Source organism: Apus apus, chromosome 2, assembly GCF_020740795.1.
Source record: "Apus apus isolate bApuApu2 chromosome 2, bApuApu2.pri.cur, whole genome shotgun sequence".
Classification (NCBI taxonomy): domain Eukaryota; kingdom Metazoa; phylum Chordata; class Aves; order Apodiformes; family Apodidae; genus Apus; species Apus apus.
Window position 1 is genome coordinate 148,272,755 of NC_067283.1, and position 20,812 is coordinate 148,293,566.

At 39.5% G+C, this 20,812-nt stretch overlaps 1 protein-coding gene across 6 annotated transcripts in view; it reads left to right on the forward strand.

Annotated features, from left to right (window-relative positions):
* Window positions 1-20,812, forward strand: part of EFR3A (EFR3 homolog A) — an 83,126-nt gene that overhangs the window by 44,838 nt on the left and 17,476 nt on the right. For 4 of the 6 annotated variants that reach the window (XM_051609676.1, XM_051609677.1, XM_051609675.1 and 1 more), the window contains 8 exons: window positions 2,927-3,064; window positions 6,680-6,758; window positions 7,651-7,786; window positions 9,474-9,638; window positions 12,835-12,949; window positions 14,805-14,856; window positions 18,225-18,397; window positions 19,351-19,426. In XM_051609676.1, coding sequence (XP_051465636.1) covers window positions 2,927-3,064; window positions 6,680-6,758; window positions 7,651-7,786; window positions 9,474-9,638; window positions 12,835-12,949; window positions 14,805-14,856; window positions 18,225-18,397; window positions 19,351-19,426 — 934 coding nt within the window. The remainder of the gene's footprint in view (window positions 1-2,926; window positions 3,065-6,679; window positions 6,759-7,650; window positions 7,787-9,473; window positions 9,639-12,834; window positions 12,950-14,804; window positions 14,857-18,224; window positions 18,398-19,350; window positions 19,427-20,812) is intronic. The other 2 variants (XM_051609678.1, XM_051609674.1) reach the window with 1 other exon arrangement.

Below are 20,812 nucleotides of genomic sequence, written 5' to 3' on the forward strand. Positions count from 1 at the left end.
TCTGCCTTTCACTGTTTACAGTGCAGGTGCTGATTTTAATTATTTCAAGGTGAAGACAGGTTATTGCCTTCAAAGCTCAGTGGTGGAATTCAGGCCTCAAAAGGTTTTAGTCTGTGTGAAACAGTGTCTAGTTTCTGTATTTTGCTTCCCTAGTGTCTGGATTCTGTCTTGAATCACTCTTTTTGTTCCTTGTTGATTTTGAATAGCCTGTTTCCCAGTCAGCAAGAGAAAAGAAGAAACTGAAGATGGCAGTATTTGAGCTTTACAAAGTTTGGTAATTGCTGTAAAACATTAAAACCTTGCTTTTTGTGGCAAGTTTTATTAAGCCATAAGTTAAAATTTCCATATGAAATGAAGTCAATACTTAAATGCAGACTTAATTTCTTAATTTAAGAGAATTTTTATTTTCAATTAAGTCATACATGGATGTATTTTAGCACCAGAAGAAACAGTAGCTGTGGTAGTAATAAATTCTACCCTCACTATTGCTGCTTTCCTCTCCCTCCCATCGTTGGAGAAGGAAGTGTTAATGGCACAAGACAGGCTGTTCCCCTGTGCCAAAAGATGAGCCGGTGAGGAAGGAGACCAGCCTGGCTGAGTAGAGAGATCTGGCTGCTACTCAGGGTATAACAGAGAGTTTATGGCCTTTGGAAAAAGGTGCAGGCCACTCAGGATGACTAAAAAAATGTCGTGAGGCTATGCAGGGAGAGAATCAGAGGGCCTAAAGCCCAATTTGAAATCAGCTTGGCAGCAGCTGTCTAAGGTAACAAGAAACACTTCTATAAATATATTAACAAAAAAAGGAGAACTAAGGAGAAACCTCTATCCCATAGTGAATGCAGAAAGATACGTAGTGATCAGGGATAAGGAGAAGGCTGAAGTACTTAATGCCTTCTTTGCCTCAGTCTTTAGTAGTAGGTCCAATTGTTTTCTGGGTACCCACTCCTCAGACAGGGTCAAGGAGCAGTTTGAAGCTCCTGTAATCCAAGAGAAGATGGTTAACAACCTGCTGCGCACTTGGATGCACATGAGTCTATGGGGCCAGATGTGCTACATCCAAGGGTACTGAGGGAGCTGGCTGAAGTGCTCAACAAGCCACTTTCCCCCATTTACCAGCAGTCATGGCTAACCAGGGAGGTCCCAGTAGGCTGGAGATTGGCAACTGTTACCCCATCTATAAGGAAGGGCCCAAGGGAGGATCCAGGGAGCTATAGACCTGTCAGTCTGACCTCAGTGCCAGGGAGGGTCATGGAGCAGATCATCTTGAGTGCATTACTCACCAGAGAGGAAATGGCCTCAGATTGCACCAGGGGAGCTTTAGATTACATATTAGAATAAACCTCTTCACTGGAAGGATTATCAAATACTGGAATAGGCTGCCCACGGATGTGATTGAATCCCTATCCCTGGCGGTGTTTAAAAGCCATGTAGATGTGGTGCTTAGGAACATGGTTTAGGTGCTGGACTTGGTAGTGTTGGACTTGATGATCTTAAAGGTGTCTTCCAACCAGAACAATTCTGTGATTCTGTAACTTCTAGAGCATCTAGTTAGAGGTAGCTGTGTGGGTGGTAATGTTCTGATTATTTTAGTCGTACTTTTTTTTTCAACTCAGGAGCCATCTGTTTCTGCACAAGTGTTGGAGTCTTATTTAACACTCAGCCACGCAGTGTGGATTCTGTAGTGGGCAGGTGAATGAGATCATTAGTCTGAACAAAATTACTAAGATTCTGCCTAACTTTTTGCTTGGTTTCATGGCCTTTACTCATTAGTAATGGGTAATAGTTTGTCAAAATGCAAGTTATCAAATCAAATAAATATTAACAGCCATTGGTGTTGCCACATGCATATTTACTAATCCAGTGGGCAGTATTGTATGAACAGATAAAGATTGATAGTCCTGCTACAACAGAATGTCACATAAAAAGGGCAACGTTTACCTGTCTCAGAGTCCCATAAAAAATTGGACTTGGACAGTTTTGCAAAGTTGCTGCTTCAGAGTCCCACCAAGAGGATTTTCCCTGAAGCACTTTGCCCCCCCTCAGAGACTGAGACAGTTTAAAAGTGAAGTTAAGATCATTTACTGGTGCAACGGTTATAACAAGTTCTGGATAGCTGTTGATAAATTGGCTGCAAATTGATTTGCTGGCTGCATAAATGTGGGTCAAGATAGTAAAGACAACATGAAACATACAGCAAAGTCAGAGGTGCAAATCTTACCAAAAGGAGTTCTCCTTATGGGGGGAGAAGAGAGGATTCAGGCCCACTGACCTATCTGGATAGTTGATGTGCCCTTCCTCTAAAAAACAGAGGATTCTCAGACTAGTTTATACTTGGAGACGAGATGGGACTAGGTCATTATAATTTTCTGACTGGTATCTTTACAGGCTCATATTACTTATTCATTAAGAGAGGGGAGGGGAAAAGGACCAGTGTTGCTCCTGATGCAAGTGTCATTGTTTCCATAGTTCTGGCTTATCACTAACAACCCCAGGCCACAGAATTTTTGTCTTGTTCCAGAAGTCATGGCCATCAAGTTTGCAGTCAAGTTGCCCAGGCCAGGCACCAGAGTCTACGTTGGCCAATACCTTGGCTAACACAATGGTCTGTTCCTTCTGCCTCTATTCCTTATCTGATGTAAGAACCACAGTGTTTTAGCCTGCTGGCTTTTGCAAGACAGTCCCTCTGTAGGGAGCAGGCAGACTGGCAGGACTGCATTCCTTTTGTTAAATTTAGCAAAAGGATCTGTCTTCTTCTCCCACACAGAATAAAGTATTTTATTTAGAATTCTGGTTTTATGCATATTTGGGATACAGTTCTTGCCTAACTCAAGAGTGTGACTCGAGCATTGTAAAACCAAGGGTTTATACAGTAAGGAAGATGGATATTCATCAGTAGTCAAATCAATGTATTTTTGTCTTATTTCAGCAGAATAGGCCCTCCATCCTCTCCTACAGGAGGAGAGAAAGAGGAGAATCCTGCTGTACTGGCTGAGAACTGTTTCAGGGAGCTACTGGGACGAGCAACCTATGGAAACATGAATAATGCTGTCAGACCAGTTTTTGCGTAAGTTGGAAATTCCTGGAAGGTTTTATCTTCAGAGATTATTTTTTTAAAATCTGTTTCATCCTCTAATTATGTTGCATTAAGTTCCTTCCTTCTTTTCAACCCAAAGGATTTTACTAACATAAAAAAATATAAAAAATATTTCTATAAAAAATTGCCCCTCTTTTGATCTCACTTCTTTGTTGCCTGTTACCTTCAAGATAGTTATAGGGCAATGTGTCCCATTCTACTCATTTTAGAAGTGCTACCTAATGATTTGGATGGGTTGTTGCCCCAGCTGGCCTTTCTTTTGAGCGTGAAACTGTTTGTTCATGACTGTTACAGTCAGTGAAGAGACAAGCCAAGTAAAATACAGGTAGCACAGAGGGATACTGTGCACAGATTAATACAAAAAGTGAAGATTTCTACTTTCTTGAAGTTTTCTTCCCAATACCTGTTTTGATATTCTGTAAGGAATATACTTATAGGCTCGTTAAGTAATGAATGGCAGATGTTCACACAGTGTGCACACTCTGCACAGTTGCACACAGTACAAGTAAGAGCTGGTGTATTAACTATCAAGTCCAGAATGTTCTCTGCATTGCCCCAGTTGCTTCCTTAAAAAATATGATTTGAAAACAGGTACAAGCATGGTTATAACATCTGCTTCTTTCACCTCTGCTAGTGTCTACAAAGTATACATGTTCTCAGGAGAAATCTGTGCAGGAAACTCTAGACTCAGTGATACTGCTTTCAAACCCTGGCTTTTTCTGGCAGTGAGGAGAGCTGCTTGATCCTTGTAGATTTTCAAGACAGCCTCCTGTTATGGGAAAATCTTCTCTTAGATGCCCTTGTTCTTCCCAGGAAGACTGAGTATTGCATTCATACACTGAAGGGCTTTCAAGCTATCCAAAACCATTTTCAAGTTGCTTACTGTTAAGTAAGAACTGAAATGCAAAAAGATGGTGGGGTAGTTGCTGAGGAGAGAAAACTCTTGGAGCTCCCTTTTTTTTCTCCTAAAAGCATTAAGTGCAAAGGACTGTTATGACTTCCTCTCCAGTTGTACCTATTATACCAATCTGATAGGAGTGTAACCGTTGCAAAATTGAGTGTTTAATTAAAAATTTTTCATGCTTTCCTACTTAAAAAATTTGAATTCCTATCTGTTTATAAATATTTTTGAAGGAGCAAGAGATGTAGAAAATGCAATTTCTCAGCTGTTTTTCCTAAACAAAAAGGGAATGCTCCATCTAATCTGTTTCACTTTGTGAGTAAGCAGAACTGGTAGAGTGAAAGTTTGAGATAGTGAGTCCATTGCACTTTCAATTTGAGAATTGTGCACATTTGCTACATAGATATGCAGCAGATATTAATGGAGGGCAAAGTTTGTTAAAAGAAATGTGGTTGGGAAAAAAAAAAATAGGCAAGATATGACTTGAGTAATTAAACTAAATGCACCATGCTGAAAAGACCATTTACTGTCTTGTACAAGAAAGGAACTACATTGAATACACTGGCTGCACTATGAGGAGAAAAATACACAACCTAGTTATAGAATAGGCCCCATCCCTGGAGACATTCAAGGTCAAGCTTGATGGGGCTCTGAGCAATCTGCACTAGTGTGAGATGTTCCTGCTTATGGTAAGGGTGTTGGACTAGATGACCTTCAGAAGTCCCTTCCAACCCAAGACATTCTCTGATTCTGTGGTAATAATTATTTTATTGAGAGCAAAATTCCAGTATACAAAGTATGCTGCCCGTTGTGCTGTTGCACAAAACATTAACCTCGGCTGTCATCTTCCCCCGATGTCTTCCTGTCAGTTCAGCTACTTGAAGCAGCTAATACTTTGCCTTTCAGGAAAACTTAAACTGTACATCTTGCTTTGAGAGGAAAGGTTTTAAAAAAAAAACAAACTTGATATAAGTTATAGTTGACCACAATCTGCCTGAATGGATCTTTGGGACAGATAAAGATGAACTGTCAAGGGTGACAGAGAGTACATGCTACCCTGAAAGATTAAGGGATCAGATCCAGTCAGGAGAAAACAGTGAAGAGTATGATTTTGTATTTGGTGAGACAAAAAAAAAAAAAAATAGTTTAGCTAAAATAAGCTATAATGTACAAGAAATGATGAACTGTACTGGAATGATATTAGGAATAAAGAAGACATGAATAAATATATTATGAGCCGCTAAGCCTTGAAGGATTTAAAGAGGTAACTTTGTCTTTCTACTCCAAGACATGATTAAACATTACCTGTGTGCTTGGAGTGTGTGCAAAAATGGCAGCTATCCCCAACAGGTAGTCCAGTTTAATATTTAGTAGTGCAAATATGCTGTTATCTTGGCAGACAAATACTGTTAAAATTGCTGAAATTCTTGCCTGTAGGATTTCCATTAAAGGGATGTAATGCATCAAAATGGAAGGATATTTTTTTAAGCTCTGCAATGGACTGCAAGATAATTTAGGGCACAGGAGAGGGTAGGTTTATGCCAGCTGGTTTAATCAAGCTTGAAGGAGAGCTATGTACTCAGCTGGGTCACTAGGCTGGCAGCAGTGAGTTAATTGACACCTCCAGATTCTAGACAATGTAAAGCTTCCAGTCAGTCCTCCTGTGTTTGTAGTCCTGACTTCTTTTACCTGTATGCTTTTGTTACTTGAAGCATCTTTATATGTTTATTATAATTCTAGGTAAAGGGCATACCAGCAGTGACTCTGTAGCTGAGATACCTATTTAGAAACATGACCTAAATTCTGTTTCTGTAGGAAACTTTACTTGTGGGTTTTGGGGTTTGTTTTGATTTTGTGCATTTGGTTTTTCCTGTTACCTAAATCATTCCAGTTAAAAGGCATCCCAAATTACTTGTATCAATCTTTTAGATTTAAAAATGCATTTATTTTTGTCATGTTTTCTCAGGTACTCAGATATCCTTTTTGGAAAGTTTGTGTGCTCTATTCATAGCTTTCAGCATTGTACTTAAGCAGAATTTCTTGTCTTTGCTTGTGACAAAATTTTTCAGCGGTGGTTCCTATCCTATTTAAAGAGAAACTGATGCATTTTTGATATTTCTTGCAGAAAGTGTTTAAATGCTTCAGAGTGGTAAAGGAGTATATACACAAAGGGTAGCTCTGTTTTGTTTAAATACATTATTCATTTATATCTATATATTATTCATTAAACCACTATGAAAATGAAAGAGTTTCTGTTATGGATAGAACATTCAGCCTTAACTGTTTTTTATATCCTGATTCAAAACAAATTGTGTATCTTATTTAGAAAAAAAGTCCTATCAAGGTGTTATAACCATTCCCTTCAGTGTGTCTCTTTCATGTAAATAAGCATATTGTGTCACAGCCATTTTTATGCATACGGTTTATATGGAGACAGTATATTCTTAACTATATGACTTTGGTATGACTGGATTCTTTAAAATCCTCAAATTAAATACTGGGAATTCCTGTTATAGACAAATATTTTGTGATCACAGTTTTCTGATCTAGGTAATAAGTAATTGTTTAGAAGCTTTATGTAAGAAAATAATCCCTTTGAGATTAATTTTGAGAAAACCATTAGCTGCCATTTATTGTACCTGGAGAATGTCGTTATTTTAGACTCCTCAATTTTTTGGTTGCAGACATTTAGACCATCATAGACTATGGGATCCCAATGAGTTTGCTGTTTCCTGCTTCAAAATCATCATGTATTCTATACAGGTAGGGTTTTCTCCTCTGTTTGTTTTCCTTGTAAACACATTTTGAGCACTTGAGACAGGGTTAAATGCTCACTTCACTGTGATAATTATAATAGATGAAATCAAAGAATCCAGAAGATCTCTTACCACAACTCCTAAGCCTTATTCTGAATTTCTTCAAATAGTAAATTAATTGTGGTTGGTGATCAGGAGTTTTCTGATTTGCTTTCAATTAATTAATGCTTGAAAAAAAGATACTAAGTGCAGAGGTCCCTAGGCAAGCTCCAGAGCAAGGAGCAGGATGGCCACACGGATCTGACATTGAGCTTCATAAATGACTCTCTCTTATGTTGGTCACATCTTGGTGTCAATATAGCTCTATTGCTTTTACAGCCCAAGAAACCAACTTCACATGGAACTGTGTTGTGCTAATTGTTTTTTACTAGTGGCCAGCCTGTATCATCTGTTGTAAACATGCTGAAAATCTGATTCTTGGATTCATCAAGCACAGATACCCAAAAGATAAAGTTATAAAATTCCAGATTGTGGAATAAAGCTGTTTTTTTAGTGTTTGTACCCATGGCACATTTTCTAAGAGCAGCTGAAGTCCTTCACCTCCAGTTAGATGAATGAAGTACCACTTCATGCTGCCTCTTTTTTTGTAGGTGTTTCTGGATATTTTAATAGTGTAAGCTCTTGTATACTGTGCTGAATGGACCTGTGTGCTTTCATCTCTCATGGTAGTGTTTTTCAAATCTGTATTTAATAATGAATTGATTGAAATTTAGATAAAATTGCTAGTGAGAAGGTTGCAAAATGGGAACATGGTCATGACTCTATTTGAATGATGTAGAAATTCATTGTTATTAAAATCACAGATGAAGCTTTTTTCCTGTCTGATTGCTTTTTAATAGGCACAATATTCCCATCATGTTATACAAGAAATTCTTGGACACCTGGATTTCCGCAAAAGGGACTCACCACGAGTTCGTGCTGGCATTATTCAGGTTCTTTTAGAAGCAGTTGCAATAGCAGCTAAAGGATCAATAGGTAAGTTGTCTAAATCAGTGACATCAGGTGAAAGGAGGGATTTGAAGGGTCATGCCCATTTTTGCTTTGTTCTCAGACAGAATGAAAGCATTGCATTTTGGGGAAATTTTGAATCAGATTTTGTTCTTTATGCTGATAAAATGCTTGAAATCTTACTCAGTTTGCAATTACTTAAACATACTCATCTCCTTTCACAGAATCATAGAATCACTTAGGTTGGAAAAGACTTTGACGATCATGGAGTCCAACCATTAACCCTACTTTACCAAGACCAGCACTGAGCCATGTCCCCAGGCCCCACATCTAGATGACTTTAAAACACATCCAGGGATGGTGACACAACCACCTCCCTGGGCAGCATGTTCCAATGTCTGACAACCCTTTCAGTTAAGAAGTTCTTCCTAATGTCTAGTCTAAACCTCCCTTAGTGCAGCTTGAGGCCATTTCCTCTTTTTCTATCACCAGTTACTTGTGAGAAGAGACCAGCACCTATGTCTCTACAACATCCCTTCAGGTAGTTGTAGAGAGCAATGAGGTCTTCCTTCAGGCTCCTTTTCACAAGATTAAACAGTCCCAGTTCCCTCAGCCATTCCTCATAAGACTTGTTCTCAAGGCCCTTCACCAGCTTCGTTGCCCTTCTTCAGACATGCTCCAGCACCTCAATATCCTTCCTGTCTTGAGGTGCCCAAAACAGGACACAGTATTCAAGGTGTGGCCTCACCAATGCTGAGTACAGAGGGACAATCACCTCCTTGGTCCTGCTTGCCACACTATTTCTGATACAGGCCAGGTTGGCATTTGCCTTCTTGGCTACCTGGGCACACTGCTGGCTCATACTCAGCTGCCTGTCAATCAGAACCCCCAGGTCCCTTACTGCTGGACAGCTTTCCATTTGCTCACTACCCTTTACCCATAGAACAGTGAGAAGGTAGAAAGAAAATAAGAAGTCTCATGGATCAAGATAATGACAGTTTAATAGGTGAAGCAAAATCTGCGTGCACAAGGAAAGCAAAGGAATTTATTCAGTACATCCCCATTGACAGGCAGATGTTTAGCTGCTTCCTGGAAGGCAGGGTCTCAGCATGTCTAGCTGTTGCTTATGCAGACAAATGCCATTCAAATGTCCCCCCCTTTTTCCTCCTTTCCTTGAGCTTTTATTGCTGAGCATGACATTATATGACATGGAATATATCCCTTGGGTCAGTTTGGGTCAGATGTCCTCTTCTGTCTCTGCTCTCAGTTTCATGCACACCCCAGCTTATTCTCCATGGGGACGGGGTGGGAAACAGAAAAAGTCTTGGTCCTTGCAAACACTGTTCAGTAGCAGCCAAAACACTGGTGTGTTGTCAGCATTATTTTGGTCACAAATCCAAAGCACAGTAGCACCAGGTCTGCTAAGAAGAAAGTTAACTCCATCCCAGCCAGACCCTGTTACAACTTGATAGCAATGGATTACACATATATACCTGACTGCATTTCCTGAATCCAAAATAATTTCTAAAATATCAGGCTGTAGGTACATTTCAGACGTTTTTTCCCTAGGCCATATCCTCCTCCCAGTGTATTTCATTTGTTCTTTTCAGTTTAATCTGATTTCTCCTGAGAGGGGATCAGTAAAGGCTAGCTTTCATTTTCTTAAGGCATCTTTCCCATGACAGATGCAATCATTGTTATGTGTTGTTTTCAGGCCCGACAGTTCTGGAGGTTTTTAATACCTTGTTGAAGCACTTGCGCATCAGTGTTGACTTTGAGCTGAGTGACAGACGCAGCTCGGCAGGAAGTGGAACTTTCAGCACAAGCTCCAAGGAGAGTGATGAGAGGATTGTCCAGAATGCTATTATTCAAACAATTGGTGAGTAGTGACAGTAACACAGGTTCGCTAAATGAGATGGTATTAAAAAGTCTAGAATCAAAAAGGAAAAATGGCAAGTGTGCTGCCTCTGTATTTGTTTCCAGGTCTCAGGCTCACTTTACATATTTGACTTCTGAAAGACTCTTCTTTTAATTCTTAACTGAGAAGGTAGCCAAGAAACTCAATGAAAATTAAAAATGCTGGTGAACTTATAATACATTTCTTGGCTCTTATATGGCTTTTGGAAAGATAGTCATCATTCTATATCTTTGGTAGAAAATTAATATTAGTCCTCTTATGAAAATCATATTGCATGCAATCATATACAGTAATATATTTTAGTAGGTGCTACTTGAAAATTTAAAAGAAACCAAAATTAAGCTTAGTGGCAGCAATGACACCTAATGACCAGTTATTCTGCCACAACTTAACTGAATTACTGAAATTTTGCAACAATTTCTGTAAATTACTTCATTAAAATAGCCTCTCCCCTTTTTTCAGATTTTTTATTTACGGTAGTGGTATTATATACTGCAGTGTGTTTGTGATGTGTTTTCCTTTACTTAAAGAAAAGGGAGAGTGTAACTTGAACGTTGTTCACTAATCTGTACCTTTGCTTATGCTTTGAAGGTTTCTAGAGCAGTAGCAAATATATAGTAGATTAATTTTCACCATTACCTTAAAACCCTAAATTAAAATGTTAACCCCTCCCCCCAAAAATGTCCTGATAAATCACAACCCAACCTTTTTAACTAAAGCTTCTTTCATTAGAGTTACATTTATACTATTGCACAGCAATAGAATAGAGTATCTCAAGTTGGAAGGGACCCATAAGGATCATCCTGTCCAACTCCCTGCTCCCTGCAGGATTACCTAAAGCAAAACCATATGACCAAGAGCATCATCCAGACACTCTTGACAGGCTTAGTGCCATGACCCAGGGGACCCAGTTGCAGTGACTGACCACACTCTCAGTGGTCCTAATGTACAGTCTGAACTTCTCTCCGCGAAGCTTCATTCCATTTCCTTGTGTCCTGTCACTGGTCATCATAGAGAGATCAGCACCTCTCATTCTGCTGCCCTCTTGACGAAGTCATCGAATGAAGTCACCCATCAACCTTCTCCAAGATGAACAAACCGAGTGACATCAGCCATTCCACCCACATCCTGTCCTTGAGGCCTTTCACCGTCTTGGTCACCCTCCTCTAGAAACACTGTAATCAGTCCTTCTTAAATTGAGGCACCCAAAACTACACACTGTACTCAAGGTGGGGCCACAGCAGAGTGATGTAGAGTGGAACTGTCACCTCCCTTGACCAGCTAGAGATGCTGTGCTTGATGCACCGTGGGACATTGTTGGCCCTTTTGGCTTCCAGGGCACCCTGTTGACTCGTATTCGACTTGCCGTTATCTCAGCCCCTCAGGTCACTTTCCACGAGGCTGCTCCAGCCTCTCGACCCCCCATTTTCTATGTATAAGCAGGATTACCCCATGCCAGGTGGACAATCCAGCAATTGCTCTTTCTTTGCTAAAATCCAAAACCACCACATATACTGACTTCCCTTGGTCAACTAGATGAGTGAGCCTGTCATAAAAGGAAATTAAACAGGAATTTTCCTTCATGAGCCCGTGCTGCCTGTGACCAATGACTGTTTTGTCTCTCAAATATTTTTCAGTAACTCCCAGAATAACCTTCTCCATAATTTTACCTGGCTCTGAAGTGAGAGTGACAAACCTGTAATTACCAGGGTCTTCCTTCTTGCCCTTCTTGAAAACTGGGACATTTGCCAGCTTCCAGTCAACTGGGACCTCTCCAGACTCCCAAGACTGTCCAAAAATAATAGTGGTACTGCGATGACATCACCTGACGCTGTCACTACCCAGGGATGAATTGGGCCTATAGACTTAGGTGCATCTAGCTGGAGCAGCAGGTCTTGTACAAGGTCAGAGTTGACTGGGAGTTTATCATCTGCACAGTCATGATCCTCCAGCACTGCATTCCAGGGGTCCCAGGGCCCACTGCCAGTGTTGAAGACAGAGGTGAAAAAGGCAGTGAACATCTCTGCTTTGTCTGAGTCCCTACTTGTGAGGAGACTGACCTTGTCAAGAAATGTACCAGTGTTATTTCTGATCCTTTTTCTGCTATTGATGTATTTTAAAAAGCTCCTTTTGTGACCTTCACAGTGCTGGCCAGCTTGAACTCTAATCAAGCTTTTCTCCCTACAATATTGAACAGCATCTCTGTAGTCCTCCTATTCTGCCTGTCCTTGCTTGCAATGTCCACTTTCCTTTTCTGCCCGAGTTCTAGAAGATCCCTGTTCAGCCAGGGTGACTTTCTGCCCTGCTTGCTTGACTCCCCATACTTGCTTGCTCCGGCACTCCAAAGAGATGGCTCTTAAAAAGCAGTGAATGTTAATGGGCTCCAATACCTCCAAAAGCAGATTCCCAGGGCATCTTACTTACTATTTCCTTTGGCAGTCTGAAATCTGCTCTCCCCATATCCAGGGCAGTTTTTCTCCTGATTCACTGTGATCAAGGCAGCCATCAGTCACCAGTCACCACTTTATCCATCCCTCTCTGTTTACAAACGACAAATCTAGGAGGACACCTCTCTTAGTCAGCTCCTACCTGCACCAAGAAGGTATAGGACCCACCTTTTTTTTCTTTGTGGAAGCAGGTTTGATGTTAAGCTCAGCAAAAACTCCAAGCTAAATGAACCATTGTCCTTGTTATGATTCAGTTCCACTTGCAGAGCCTTCTACCCATTATGCCAGTCACAGGAGATGCCCTTGCTGTGCCAGGCAGGAACTTGTTACCATTGGTCCCTTTCCCTTAAGTCACTGTGTTTTGATGGGTGAGGAAAGGATAGAGAATTCTCCATATCATATGTCCTGTCAGCCTGACAGGTCTGTCCCAGGGATGGTAGGTGCAATCCCAGTAGTCTGTCTCTCTCTCAGACCCCCTGATACTCCTCAACCTACTCACCTCCTTGGTAAGTTTTAGGATTCAAAGAAGAAAGTGTCATGAAAAGACTCTGTAAAGCCATTCAATAGAAATGAACCTGTAAGTATTATGCCCTGAAACAATCATTGTATTTTGACCTTGTAAAAGTGCTTGTAAAAGTATTTGACCTTGTAAATGTATTTCTAGCACTTATAAGACTCCATCATTCTAATTTCATTCTGGTTTTATTCAGGATTTTTTGGAAGCAATCTCCCAGATTACCAGAGGTCAGAGATTATGATGTTTATTATGGGAAAAGTACCTGTTTTTGGGACAACTTCACAATCACTTGATACCAGTCACCTCGGGTTTGTATAGCCTACATTTTTAAATTTCTAATTAAAAAAATTAGTTTTTAGAATCCTAGTAAATCAAGAAGTGAAAAAAATTAAGAAAAGTGAGATGCAGAATATCACTCATTAGGGACTGTATTAAATCCTGTGCAGAATCAAGGCAAGCACAGTGTCAGCAGCATGAAATCAGTCTCCAGACACTTTAGTGATAGAAAATATTTTATTGGAATGCAACTCATTTTCCACTAAAACATTTCTTTTCTCCATATCTGTATAAAAGTTTCTGAAATTATTTACTTAATTTTGGTTAATTCCATAACTTCCATAAACTCCAAAACTCCAAGATGTTTTGTAAATGAAGGAAATAGAGCTGTGACTACATTTTTTCAGATGGCTGCATAATTTACAATTTTTTTTTGTTTTTTTTCTTCGTTCTGTACAAGGTTTCACATTAGGAAATAAACTGCAGAAATGCCAGTAAATTTGTTTAGGCTTAGATTTTCCCTTTTATTTAGCTGTAAGTGAGCAGAATCCTGTAATAAACCCATGATTAAAAAGCTGCCATGCACTTAAAGTAATGTTTTTCCCTGTAACATGAGTGATTATGTTTAAGGACTGCTTTTCCTCATTATGGGGAGTCATTGAAAGGTTGCAGCTATTCTTTCTAGGTATACATGGGTCACCATGCATATCTGATCACCTGCTAGCTTAAGAAGGAAGCCATTGTCCTTCTCCTGCCTTCTTGGTAGCTTTTCATGTAGTATTGTCTCCCTGCAGTGTGGGACACTCTTCCATGTATGATAGGAATCTGTCTGTGCCAGGCATTTACGACTCATTAAGAAGGTATTTTAAATATAGATCCATTTGAAATTCTCTATTTGGATTACCAGTTGGTGTGAGGTATTTTATTTGTTTTTTAACTAGATGATTTTCTGTATGAGATTCTTTGTAAACATGGAACTGACTAGTATGTTAGTGGGATGCACATATGTAATTCTAAATAAAGCAGGCTTTCTGACTGCTGGTACAGATTTACATTACTTACCTGAAAATGTCATCACTGCTGCACAAGGCATTTGAATGATGCTGCCAGGCAGATACACCCAAAATTATACTGCCACCTGTGAAGGTGGCAGTTTTCACTGTTGTGTAGAGGCTAACATTTGTAAAGAGGCTTTCTCTTTCCTTATGCTCTTCAGTGGGCAAAACAGTTTGTACCTTGTTGTACTTTCTAAAAAGTGTCTTTGAATCAAGCAATTTATTCCACGTGCACTTTTCTCATGTAGGATCTTACAAGAACAGGGCATATGTGACTGTATACCAATAGGTTTTGAACTTCTTTTATTACCAGCAGATGAAAAATGAAAACATATGAAGAACAGGTTAAGTTGTGTTCTGTGTACCTTCTCATGATCTGAAAACTGAGGGCTTTTAGTTTTTCTTGCTGATTTTGCAGGTAATTTGTTTTCAGTCTCGAAGTTTTGGGGTCTGACTGGAACAAAGTGTCCTGGTTTCTTAAAAGACTTGATTACATTTTAATTCAGAAGAAATTCTGAGAACTGATGCTTGTGAAAATGAAGTCAAGCATGTAGTGGTTGAACATTTCAGATACAAAGTGATTTCTGAATGAAACATGAAGATTTATATCTGCTTCATGTATATAATTTACATTTTTTTGTCCATTGTGTGTACTTTGGTTTTTTAAGCCTTTTTTCAAAAAAATGTAGTTATTACACCTCATTTGGAGATATTTGTGGTCATCCAGCATCCCTTCCAAGGCTGTTGTATTCCCTTGTCAAAAACACAGTTGTTAGAAGAATATTCTGAAGATCTGCAAAGAAACTAATTTTCAACTTTTTTCCAATTGTAGAGATTTGGGAACTAGGAGGATCCAAATCATGCTATTGAGATCTTTACTTATGGTAAGCTTTCTGGGTTCTCTTTAGTATTTTATAAGCATGCAGTGTTTCACTTTATGTATGCTTTTATATATGTATAGTATTACAAGTCTGTATTATGAAATGAAACATACCTTCATGTTGCAAAGATCTGTAGTTCTACTGGATAAAAGTGTGGCAACGTTTTCCAAATTTACATTGCAAGCAGCTCAAGAAATATTCCTCCATCTCACAGAGCACTTTCATGAATAGCAGTTACAATTGGATCTGCAGATCAAAAAGAACATCAGAGAGTAGGTTGAGTTGACTAGTTCTGCCTGCAGTGCTAGCAATCAAAGTGAAATCACTTTTGCTTCTGACACCAGAGAGGCTTTAATTAGTATAATGGCTAATATTTTTAAAACAATAGGAATGGATGCTTGTCTCCAAGCCCTTAATGCTTCAGGCACCCTTGTCCTTTCCTTCCTACTATTTTGCAAATTTCTTGTAAGGTATAGTACACTTTTTTATCACAAATACATTTTTCAACTGTAAACCTTCAAAGAGTATTTCTGGAAATGAATCCTGATGGTAGGAATTAGAGGTGGGTAACAAAGAGGAGGCTTTTGCCTCTAGAATCCTGGCCTATTTTGTTGCAGAAGATGAAAGCTGTTTAGTGGCTGAAGTAGGGGAAATAGGATAAAGAATTATTTCATGTCTAAAGCAACAGAATACATTAATGCAAAATTAGTTTCTATCCCTGCTTTGACGTGAAATTCATGTATGGTGTCAAGAGAGTTCAGGTAAACCTTTCTGTGTTTGTCAAAACATGAAATCCTAGATTCTGGCTTGCAGAAGAGCTGAGCATTCACAGTTGCAATTTAAGGATAGAAAACCTGTTAGAAAGGACCTCAGGGGGGCATTTTGTACATTGTCTTCATTAAAAATAGACTCAGCTATGCCTGAACTGTTCCTGACAATATTAATCTCACCAGTTTTAACAATTTCCATTGAAGTCAGTGAGAATTATTCTAATTATTTGGGGTGCTGCATAGCCTGTAAATATGCTTTAAAGTATTCAAATTGTGTGTAAAGAATTTTAACATCTTTTACACTAAATATTGTTTTGGATCCTCTTTTACAATATGGAAGTAAAATCCCATCTTGTCACAGAGATGTGGAAGTGAATATTTTGATTTTTAATAAATTACTCTACTCAGACATGGATAAATATTGTGGTAAAAATGTGGGAAGGAATTTGTTTTCATATCAATGCTTTTATTGTGGTATATAAGGTGTGTAGTCCCACACATAAAAAAGAAGTGGAAACTGTTGAACCCTGCTTCTTTTGTGAACTGCACTGAACATTGTACATCGTGTGTTCTTTACAAAAGAGTAACAGTTCATAACATAATCAGTCTGTTGTCATGCAGACACACAGGCAGACAGTTTAATGTTGTATAGGCAATTAAAATCTGGCACTTCAATAAAAGCATGCACTTCTATTTGCAGCCTTATTTCTTCTGGTATTAGTAATTTTCCATTTTCAAAGTCATTGATTAAATTCCTTAATGTGCCCTCATGCTCCTCTGCCAGCCACTTTCTTTTCAACCTGTTCAGTTATGCTGTGGGCATTCCACTTGCTCACATGAAGGGGTTTAGCCCTGGCAGGCAGCAGAGCACCACCCAGTCACCTCTTCAGTCTTCTCCAGTGAGACTGGGGAGAGAATCAGAAGGGTACAAGTGAAAAAAGTGGGTTGAGATTAAGGCAGTTTAGTAAGTATTAAAAAAAAAATCGAACAAAACACTAAGAAAACTAAATTATTAAAAAACCAATAAATTGCAAGGCAGGGACTGGTGGAGCAAGATCCTTCCTCTTGGAAGGGAAGATCAGCTTTGTGACCACCTGAGGAACTTAAATGCATCCCAGAGCCCTAAGGGAGCCGGCTGATGTAGTTTCCAAGTCATTTTTCATGATATTGTCATGGAGAGTCATGGCAGTCAGATGAATCCCCTGGTGACTGGAAAAAGGGAAACATTGCACCCATTTTCAAGAAGGGTAGAAAGGAAGACCCTGGGAACTACTGCCCTGTCAGCCTCAACTTTGTACCTGGAAAGATCATGGAACAGATCCTCCTAGAAGCTATCCTAAGCCACATGGGGGACAGGGAAGTGATTTGAAACAGTCAGCATGGCTTCACCAAGGGCATGTCCTGCCTGACAAACCTGGTGGCCTTCTGTGAAGGAGAGAGTACATCAGTGGACAAGGGAAAAGCTATGGATGTCATCTGTCTGGACTTCTGTGAGGCCTTTGGCATGGTCCCCCACAACATCCTTCTCTCTAAATTGGACAGAAATGGTTTTGGTGGATGGACTGTTTGGTGGATGAGGAATCAGTTGGATGGTCCCATCCAGAGTTTAGTGGGCAAAGGCTTAATGTCCAGATGGAGACTGGCGATGAGTAGTGTCCTTCAGGGGTCTGTATTGGGATGAGTACTGTTAAATGTCTTCATAGATGATGTAGTGGGATCAAGTGCACTCTCTGCTGAGACACCAAATTGGGTGGTGCAGTTGACACACCTGAGGGACAGGAGGCCATCCAGAGGGACCTGGACAAGCTTGAGAAGTGTGCCCATGTGAACCTTATGAAGTTTAACAAGACCAAGTGCTCTGAGCAATCTGATCTAGTTGAAGATGTCCCTGCTCATTGCAGGCATGATTGTACTAGGCAACCTTTAAAGATCCCTCCAGCCCAAACTATTATATGATTCTGTGATAAACCACAAAAAATAAAAACCCAAACCACAAAACGCAATTACTCACAACCAACAGAGTTATGCCCAGCCAGTCCCTGAGCACTAGCAGCCCTGGAACACTTTGCCTCCTCCCCCTGTTTTGTTGTTGAGCACGACATCATGTGGTACGGAATGCCCCTTCAGTCAGTTGGGGTCATCTGTCCTGACTGTGTCCCCTGTGTTTAAGATGTACATATAAGCCCTGATTTCTCTGTTTTTTCTTCACATGAACGTACTCAGAGCCATATATGAGCAGCTCACACCCTGAAATGGAAAACCCTCTATTGGAATTATTGCCATCTTCAGTTTATGCCCTGCAACTTTTCATAGCCCATTAAAAAAAATAAATAATCATAAACAGTACCTTTATTTTTTCTTTTGAGTGTTTTGGTAATAGAAGGAATCACTTCAAAACAGACAGAAGTTTCTTTGAACATGAGTACCAAGGTCTTTCCAACTTCACAGTGAGGTTAGGAATTTTGTAAAGTAATACAGTGCTTCCTTTTGAATTCACCTTTTAGGTGCCAAAAGCAAACCAGCTAAAAAGTGAGTGACAGCTGCAAGTGATTCTTACAATGCAATAATGACACGTATTAATTTACTTCCCCCAATGAACAGGTGACTTCAGGATACAAAGCCACAACGATAACTAACGCACTTCCTCCCCCGTTTCTGGACCCGTTACTGTCTCCTTCCCTCATGGAAGACTCAGAGCTAAGGCAGCTGGTCTTGGAAATACTGCATAATCTCATCGACCGGCATGACAACAGGGCAAAGCTCAGAGGGATTCGGTAATTCTTTTTCTTTGCTTTGGCCTCCTTTAAATTCTAGTACTCAGCACTGGTGAGGCCTCACCTCAAGTACTTTGTACAGTTCTAGGCCCCTCACTTCAAGAAGGGTGTTGAGATGCTGGAGCAGGTCCAGAGGAGAGCAGCAAGGCTGGTGAAAGGACTAGAGGGAAAGTCTTATAGGGTTGGGCTGAAGGAGCTGGGCTTGTTTAGCCTGGAGAAGAGGAGACTCAGGGGGGACCTTCTCACTCTCTTCAACTACCTGAAGGGAGGCTGTAGTCAGGTGCGGGCTGGGCTCTTTTTCCAGGCAACTAGTGACAAGACTAGAGGGCCTGGCCTGAAGCTACTCCAGGGGAGGTTTAGGTTGGATATTAGAAAGTACTTCCTCATGGAGAGGGTGATTAGACATTGGAATGGACTTCCCAGGGAAGTGGTGGAGGCACCGTCCCTGAATGTGTTCAAAGAAAGGCTGGATGTGGCACTTAGTGCCATGGTCTGGCTGATGTGGTGGTGTTGGCCATAGGCTGGACTTGATGATTTTAAAGGTCTTTTCCATCCTTGGTGATTCTGTGATTTGAATATTTTAATGATAATTACAGTTGATTTTTAAATGTTTTTCCTACCATGAAATGTACTATATTGATAAATGCAACAAAGCTTTTACAGGTAGGCCTGAGTGCATAATGCCTTAAATGACCATTCCATATATATCTGCTAATTAAACTGGGAAAGACAGAATATAGTATTTTATGTCGAGGAAAAAAAAAATGTAGTTGGGATAATTCTGTTAATGTTTCTCCCTCTTCAACTAAGATTTGAATTGTTAAGCAGAGAGAAAATTAAAATTAAAATAAAATGGAAATTGCCTCAAGATTTGTTTGAGTAGTTCATGTGTTTCACATCCTCTTCCCTTTCAACTTCTTTTTGCTTAAATGCCATTTTTGTTCCCTTTGCAGAATAATACCTGATGTTTCTGATCTAAAGATAAAACGGGACAAAATTTCAAGGCAAGATGTGAGCTTCATGAAAAAGGTAATAGATTAAAAAGTTAACTTTTGTGCCTAAAGGGAAGATAAAGTAACCGAACCAGTTGCTTTGCTTTTCTTCTACAACTGTGTTTTTGCTACACATTGTGAAGATTAGTATTGAGTCATCTGAATTCAAATCACAGTGATTTCAGCATTGAGGTGCTTAGTTACTTGAGAGGTCGTTCTATGGAATCAGATTTTCATTTATGTCTTCAGTGAAAATCCTTGCATGCATGAAATTAGAACACTGTATATCTAAGCCATGATTCTGAAAAAAGCACTTCCTTAAAAGATTGTGTTTACCAGACATTGTTCCAGTTGACTTCCGATTATGTTTCGTTCTAAAGAACTGTTTAGATAGTTTTTTAGGTGATGCTTGTGTGGAGTCACATTACTTCTTTTCAATAAATACCTTGGGTTTTATATGGGGAAAAATTAGTGGGCTCTGTCATTCCTGACTGTAGTTTATCTCTGTAATAATATGCAAAATAGAGTTTTGCAGCTTTGAAGTAACATTGCAAGATAAATGTTCTTGCTAAGCTGGTACAGTTGATACTCCTTCCAGTGTATTTACATCTGTTTTGATTAATACTGGAATAATACAAACATAAAGAATACTCCAGCATCGGCCATGATCAGTAATGTGTCTTTGTAAAAAGTTAATTAAATGTTAATTCATCAATGTCTCAGATTTAAAACAGTGTGGATAAATTGTCTTTACTTATTTTGCTAGGTGGAAATGGTAATTGTCAAACCAAATGTTTGAATGGTTAACGTTGTCTTTTGAAAAATAGAGTAGGAGAGGAAAAGGGACTCTTAGCAGGTCAACAAAATATTATTGAGTCTTCCAAAAAAATGTATTAACCTTGCAGAGTGAAGTCATTCAATAATTACCCATGTGATACTGTTTCAGGCACGTATCATAAACCTAATGTCACTTCCTCATTTAGATGGACATGTTAACAGCCTGCTCTTCCCAGATACCTTGCATGATAACAGAGAGGGGTGAAAGCCCCTCCAGAAGTCCATCAAGTTCTGAATTACTGTCTAGGCTTGTTGATGTTAGATGAGGAACCTAAGGCAGTTGTGTATCATCCTTTGGAGTTTCAGTACCTAAAATTAGGTGGAATTAAACCCAACATAGACACAAAGCTTTTCATCTTAGTCCACCTTCTTAAAGCCAGGAGGTTTATTTCTGTCCTTTCTTAAAAAGAGAAATGTTGAACTTCTTGCATTTTGCAGTCCTCTAGAAAGATATTAAATGTCAAGAAAATCCACATAATAATTAATTTTTGTATTAAAGTGAAATTCTTTATCAGTGGGATAAGTAGTTTCATTACTTTAGTCTTCCAATTGTACTGTGTTTTTAAGGAGCTAATCTTTACTGTGC